Source organism: Tachysurus fulvidraco, chromosome 7, assembly GCF_022655615.1.
Source record: "Tachysurus fulvidraco isolate hzauxx_2018 chromosome 7, HZAU_PFXX_2.0, whole genome shotgun sequence".
Lineage (NCBI taxonomy): Eukaryota > Metazoa > Chordata > Actinopteri > Siluriformes > Bagridae > Tachysurus > Tachysurus fulvidraco.
In genome coordinates, this window is record NC_062524.1 from 26,210,281 (window position 1) to 26,217,780 (window position 7,500).

The window sequence follows — 7,500 nt, forward strand, 5'->3', positions numbered from 1 at the left end:
TGGAGTGTATCCCTCTTTAGTGTGTGTGTGTGTGTGTGTGTGTGTGTGTGTGTGTGTGTGTGTGTGTGTGTGTGTGTGGACTGATATTGAGATACAGATTGCAGGTCACAGAGTCAGATGAAAAACAACAACTCCCATCAGGCCGAGCGGCCGAGAGGAATATTCTCATTTTATCCTTTTATTGTATGGTGACTGCGGGGAATAAGGACTTATTCACTCACACACACACACACACACAAACACACACACACACACACACACACACACACACACACAAACCCTTTGGGAAATCAGGTTTCATTTTCATTGAGAATTGAATAGAGAGAGAGAGAGAGAGAGAGAGAGAGAGAGAGAGAGAGAGAGAGAGAGAGAGAGAGAGAGCTTCTAATACAACTTTATTCTTTTGTAACAGGAGAGAAGGAAGGGAAGAGATAGAAGGAGAAATCTGATAGAGGAGAGGAAGGATGGAAGGGAAGGGGATTGGGGGAGTGATAAAAGGAAGGATGGAAGGATGGAGGAGAAAAAAGGCAAGGGAAGAGATAGAAGGAGTGAACTACAGGAAGAAAGGAAAGAAAGAAGAGGAGCAGGAAGGGAATTGATGGAAGGAGAGAAGTGAAGGTAGAAAGGAAAGAAGAGAAGTGTGAGGAGGGATGGGGGAATAGAAAAAAGGGAAGATGAAGGAAGGATAGATAGAATGAAAAAGGAAGAGAGAACGATGGAAGGGAAGAGATAGAAAGAGGAATCTGATGGAGGCAAGGAAAGAAGGAAAAGGAAAGACGAGAGGGGAAAAAAGGAAGGAGAGAACTGACAGCAGAGAGGAAAGAGGGAGGAAGGGTGGAAGAGAGAAGGAGAAAACTATAGAAAGAAAGGAAGTAAGCTGGAAGGGAAGAAATGAAAGGAGAGAAGTGAAGGGAGAAAGGAAAAGTTCTTCGGATGGAAAGAGTAGTGCAGAGAAGGAAAGAAAGAATGAAACGAGAGAAAGACAGACGGAAGGTTTGAGTCTAGTGTTTAACTCACTAATCACTTTAGTGTGAGAAGCTCCAAGTAAAAAGATCAAATCTGGAGCAGGCAGAACGAGGGAGAGAGCGAGGGAGTGTGAGGGAGGGAGAGAGTGAGGGAGTATGAGGGAGAGAGCGAGGGAGAGAGCAAGGGAGAGAGTGAGGGAGAGCGAGGGAGAGAGCGAGGGAGAGAGTGAGGGAGAGCGAGGGAGAGAGTGAGGGAGTATGAGGGAGAGAGCGAGGGAGTATGAGGGAGAAAGCGAGGGAGAGAGTGAGGGAGAGCGAGGGAGAGAGGGAGAGAGCAAGGGAGAGAGTGAGGGAGAGTGAGGGAGTATGAGGGAGAGAGCGAGGGAGAGAGTGAGGGAGTGTGAGGGAGAGAGGGAGGGAGAGAGTGAGGGAGTGAAAGTTGATTTTTAGGGAAGAGCGAGGGATAGAGTGTGCTTGTGATAGAGAGTTTGCTCCCTCTCCTCTCGCTCTTTCTCCTCTCTTTCTTCTCCCGCTTCCGCTCTGCGCTCTTTCTTTCGCTCCCTCTCGGTCTCTCTTGTCTCTCCCGCTCGTTCGCTTCTTCTCCCTCTCTTCTTCCTCCCTTCTCTTTCTCTCTTTTTTATCTCTTTTCTCTTTCCTCTCTTTCTTTTTCTCTCTTTCGCTCAAGCCTTTCTCCTTTGTTCCGCCCTCTTCCTCTATGTGTTGCTCTCTCTTTTCTCTCTTTCCTCCCTCTTTTTCTTCCCTCTATCATCTCCCTCTTCCTCTCTCTCTTTTTCTCTCTGTCTACTCTCACTCCCCTCTTTTTTCTTCTCTCTTCTCTCCCTTTCTCTCTTTCTCTCTCTCTTTCTTCAGTAAAGTAAGAGAGTGATTTAGTGAGGCTCTGTGGTAAAGTAGTGCAAATTGCAAAGAAGAATGGTGTGTGTGTGTGTGTGTGTGTGTGTGTGTGTGTGTGTGTGTGTGTGTGTGATGAATTCTTGCAATGTCAAACAGCACCCTGCTGTGGTCTGAAATCTGTGTGTGTGTAAAGGATTGCTCTGTCAGAAGTGTGTGTGTGTGTGTGTGTGTGTGTGTGTGTGTGTGTGTGTGTGTGTGTGTGTGTGTGTGTGTGTGTGTGTGTGTGCGCGTGTTTAATGTATTTAGCTCACCCTCAGCAACCACACAGTCCAAGGTTATAGTGTTAGTGCCAAGGACGTGTGTGTGTGTGTGTGTGTGTGTGTGTGTGTGTGTGTGTGTGTGTGATTAGAAAACAAGAAAGAGAAAACAGAAAAAACCTAAACTGACACAGACTGAGCTCTGGGGAGTCCTGCTTTATGTATTTGTGTGTGTGTGTGTGTGTGTGTGTGTGTGTGTGTGTGTGTGTGTGTGTGTGTGTGTGTGTGTGTGTGTGTGACTGAGTTCCTTAGATTTTGATTCACGCATTACATTGTTTATTCACAGGATTAATTCCCCCCCTCCCCCCCCCTCCTTTTTTCCCTCAGTAAGCAGTGTTTTTGGCGTCTGGATTTTTGGGAGGATGACCTGAGGAGACGACGTCGCATGATCAGGAATACTTTTGGATCGTCACACTCAGAGGCCACACTGAAATCTGCAGCTGAGCATGGTGAGCACACGCACACACACACACACACACACACACACACACACACACACACACACACACACACACACACACACACACAGAAGTTAACAGGTACATGGCTGTAAAAATGAGTCTTGTGGTCGTTATAAAATTTTTATAGAGCCACAACTCTGAGTAAAAACCTCATTTACACCAATTTAATTTGGGAGTGAGCCGAGACCCCGAGTCACAGCTCGCTCTCTTTCCCATCATGCATTTCACCTTTAATCCTGTTCATTACACTCGGTCGTATTAGATTAGTTAATTTAGATTAGATTAGTTTAATTCAGATTAGATTAGATTAGGGAATTCATCTTTACATTAGGTGTGTGTTTGTGTTTTAATTCAGTGCCAGTGTGTCATGCAGCAGGTGAGTAAGACAGGTGTAGTGTGTAGAGACCGAGTAGGGAGTGTGTGTTTGTGTGTGTGTGTGTGTGTGTGTGTGTGTGTGTGTGTGTGTGTGTGTGTGTGTGTGTTGGGTTAACCTGTTTGTATCAACTTATGTGGAAATCCATGTTAATCGAATATTCATTTATATTACTGAATTCTAACATTAATAATTCTATTTATTAAATAATTCTATAATTAATTAATTAATTGATTGATTAATTAATTAATTAACAAACACTGAAGTAAAATGTTTTTATTTTTAAATAAAAAAAAAAGATCATCTTAAAGCGCTATACAAAATGAAATAAACAAATAAAGATAAACATTAGCTAAAATATAGCTGTGAGCAGCGATTAAGGGGTCCAAGCACTGGCCAAACAAACCTTAGTGACTAAATTTCAGGCTGTTGCTGAGTTATGACCTCACATCCTGTTTGGTGACTTTCTCTTCACACATAACAGATGAATTCTGTTGGATATCGAAGAAATGTTTTGTATAGTTTTGCTCTGTGTACACTCACAATACAATCATTCATTCATTCATTCATTCATTCATTTCCTACCGCTTATCCGAACGTCTCGGGTCACGGGGAGCCTGTGCCTATCTCGGGCGTCATCGGGTATCGAGGCAGGATACACCCTGGACGGAGTGCCAACCCATCACAGGGCACACACACTCTCATTCACTCACACACACACACACACATACACACACTCTCATTCACTCACTCACACACACACACACACACACAGACACACACACACACCCTCATTCACTCACACACACACACACACACACACACACACACACTCTCATTCACTCACACACACGCACACACACACACACACACACACACACACACACACTCATTCACTCACACACACACACACACACACACACACACACACACACTCTCATTCACTCACACACACACACACACACTCTCATTCACTCACACACACACACTACAGACAATTTTCCAGAGCTGCCAATCAACCTACCATGCATGTCTTTGGACCGGGGGAGGAAACCGGAGTACCCGGAGGAAACCCCCGAGGCACGGGGAGAACATGCAAACTCCACACACACAAGGCGGAGGCGGGAATCGAACCCCCAACCCTGGAGGTGTGAGCCACCTAAGCCACCGTGTCCCCCAACTCACAATACAATAATTCCCATTTCACAAAGATTAGACAAAGCTTTTAGGAGAAAACGTTCGTAAAGTTTTCCTAAACAGGAAGCAAAACGGCTGACTTCCTGTTTTAATTCAAGGATTCGTCAAACATCATGTATTGTGAATTTTCACAAAGAGGAATCAGGATCATGATGTTGAGCAGCTCGAACGATAGATTTATGCAGTAATAAATTACAGCACCCCTAGTGGTGAATCTGAGGGAAGAAAATAAGATGTTTGGGGGAAAATCCAGAATCATGGAATCTGCTTGAGCTTGTTATGGCCAGAAGAACACAAGCAGCTTTGGTGTTATTCATTTAAACTGAAATTGTTCTGAAGCTACCTGAGGCTGACCTCTGTGCTGAATTTTATAAACATCTGCCCCAACATCTGTGGTGAACTGTAAGAGCTCCTCCGGTGCTTGGCCCCCTAATCGTCTATCTAATACTCTCACACTGTTTGAAGATCTGCTGTGAAAATGTTTGAATAGTTTCAGGAAGCATCACCACATGTAGCACATCTGGGTGTAAAGAGAGGATTTGGGAGACATTTATATAGTTGTATAAAAGTAAAGGTTTCTTAACATGTAATTAACTTCTGAGAGAGAGAGAGAGAGAGAGAGAGAGAGAGAGAGAGAGAGAGAGAGAGAGAGAGAGAGAGTGTGTAGTGTTTTTTAATTTTGTTTGTTTTGTTTGTTGATGTGTTTCAAAGCTCACTTCAGTTTGCTGTAATCATCAGTATCATGGTCTGGATTTGTTTTGGTCTGGAGACGAACGAGCAGTGAGACAAAGGAGCAGTGAGACAATGAGCAGTGAGACAAAGGTGCAGTGAGACAATGAGCAGTGAGACAATTGAGCAGTGAGACAATTGAGCAGTGAGACAAACGAGCAGTGAGACAAATGAGCAGTGAGACAATGAGCAGTGAGACAAAGGAGCAGTGAGACAAAAGAGCAATGAGACAATTGAGCAGTGAGACAAAGGAGCAGTGAGACAAAGGAGCAGTGAGACCAACGAGCAGTGAGACCAACGAGCAGTGAGACAAACGAGCAGTGAGACCAACGAGCAGTGAGACAAACGAGCAGTGAGACAAACGAGCAGTGAGACAAACGAGCAGTGAGACAAACGAGCAGTGAGACAATGAGCAGTGAGACAATGAGCAGTGAGACAATGAGCAGTGAGACAATGAGCAGTGAGACAATGAGCAGTGAGACAAAGGAGCAGTGAGACAAAGGAGCAGTGAGACAAAGGAGCAGTGAGACAATGAGCAGTGAGACAATGAGCAGTGAGACAACGAGCAGTGAGACAAACGAGCAGTGAGACAAACGAGCAGTGGAAGTCATCTGAATGTAATACACTTTGTATTTTTCATAGTCACAGCTGAAGCCCTGAGGGCCACAAACTCGTCCCTCATCCCCTCCTCTTTTTCTCTGTCTTTTTTTCACCTTTGTTTTCAGGTTTTTATTCTTTTTTCTTTCCAGGGATGTTTCACTCTTTCTCTGTTATTCTTTCTTTCTTTTCTTCTTCTTTACATTCAGGCATTCCTCAGGGAATAATGTTAAGTCTGCTTCGGATTTACGAGTGCGATTTGCAATCAATTACTCTGAAATTTCATAAAACAAATATGACGAGGATGACGAGGATGACGACCTCCGCCGTCTCTCAGACACGTTAAACACCTTAAAAGCTTTAATACGGCTGTATTTAGTGTCAAACAGAAAGCGTAATTACTCCTGGCTCGTTACACACACACACACACACACACACACACCGGTCAGAGAGACGTCTGTGTGACGTTGACGTGTGTGTGTTAAATGACCCTAAATTAGCAGAGGAAGTCGAGTGACAGACTCTCACGTTTTTTAAACAAAGGTCAAAGGTCAGATCTGGACCTGATTCTCACATGACGTTAGGGGAAAAACGTGTGTGTTTGTGGTAAGGACGAAAAGAAGAAGGAAGGAACTTAGAGGAAAAAGAAATGAGGGAATTCTTAAAAAAAAAATGTGTGTATGATGTTCAGTAGATGCTTTAGATGTTAGTTATTATTTATAGTAATTTAAAAATATTTTTTATTTTTTTTATTTTTTACTTTTAATTAAATCTAAAAATATTTATTCGGCTTTTTCTTTTTTTTTTTCTTTAACTTTAAAAAATTTTTGTTTGTATTATTTTCTCCTGTTTTGTTCTGTTTTTATTTATTTATTTATATATTTATTTTTGTTTTCTTTTTTATGTTTTTTCTTTATTTTTGTTTAATAGCGTTACTGTGTCTTAGACCTGTAACATGTTTGTTCCATATCATTGGACCTGCCAAGTTTCAGTCTAGTTTGTTGAACCTTAAACATACACACACACACACACACACACACACACACACACACACACACACACACACAATTGTGATCATTCATCGGTGGTGAGGAAACGACGGTGAGATTTACACCCTGCAGACTGGACGTTTATATTTATGGCTATAAAGCTCCATTTTTTCTGTTTAGAGTAAATACACAAAGAGTGAAAGATGTGTGTATTCCTGTGACTCACACACACACACACACACACACACACACGGTTATGCTCTTGTTAAAAACTCGTTTGTTAATTCTGACAGTGTAATTGCTCGGCCTCCAGGTGCATACAAACGAGCATTCGAGCCGTGAAGGGGCAGGAAGTTGATTTAATGTGTGTATGTGTGTGTGTGTGTGTGTGTGTGTGTGTGTGTGTGTGTGTGTGTGTGTGTGTGTGTGTGTGTGTGTGTGTGTTTATGAATTTGGGTGAATGAAGCCACTGAACAAACTGAGGAAAGTCGGTGTCTGAATGTGTGCACACACGAGCCGCGTGCCAGGCGCTGTGGTAAATCCCACGCTGAACAGGAAGTGGGAATCTTCCGTAAGAGCAGTAGTGTGCAGTAGTGAGGGAACGCAGCGTGTCTGCAGAACTGTGTACTGAAGTTCCAGTGCTGCAGAGTCAGCAGTCAGCATCACACACACTATATATAGCCACATGGATGGTAAAGCATCAGACTTTGTCAAACAACTTAGTGTACTAACCTAGCATTCTAGTGCACTAACCTAGTGATTTAATCTAGTGTACTAACCTAGTGTACTAATCTAGTGTACTAACCTATTAGTTTAATCTAGTGCACTAACCTATTAGTTTAATCTAGTGTACTAACCTATTAGTTTAATCTAGTGTACTAACCTATTAGTTTAATCTAGTGTACTAACCTAGTGTACTAATCTAGTGTACTAACCTATTAGTTTAATCTAGTGTACTAATCTAGTGATTTAATCTAGTGTACTAACCTAGTGATTCAATCTAGTGTACTAACCTATTAG

At 42.7% G+C, this 7,500-nt stretch overlaps 1 protein-coding gene across 1 annotated transcript in view; it reads left to right on the top strand.

Annotated features, from left to right (window-relative positions):
- lrba (LPS responsive beige-like anchor protein) overlaps nt 1-7,500 on the top strand; it is a 187,129-nt gene that overhangs the window by 114,625 nt on the left and 65,004 nt on the right. Inside the window, exon 38 of the mRNA XM_047816679.1 lies at nt 2,462-2,583. Within this exon, the coding sequence (XP_047672635.1) occupies nt 2,462-2,583 (122 nt within the window). The remainder of the gene's footprint in view (nt 1-2,461; nt 2,584-7,500) is intronic.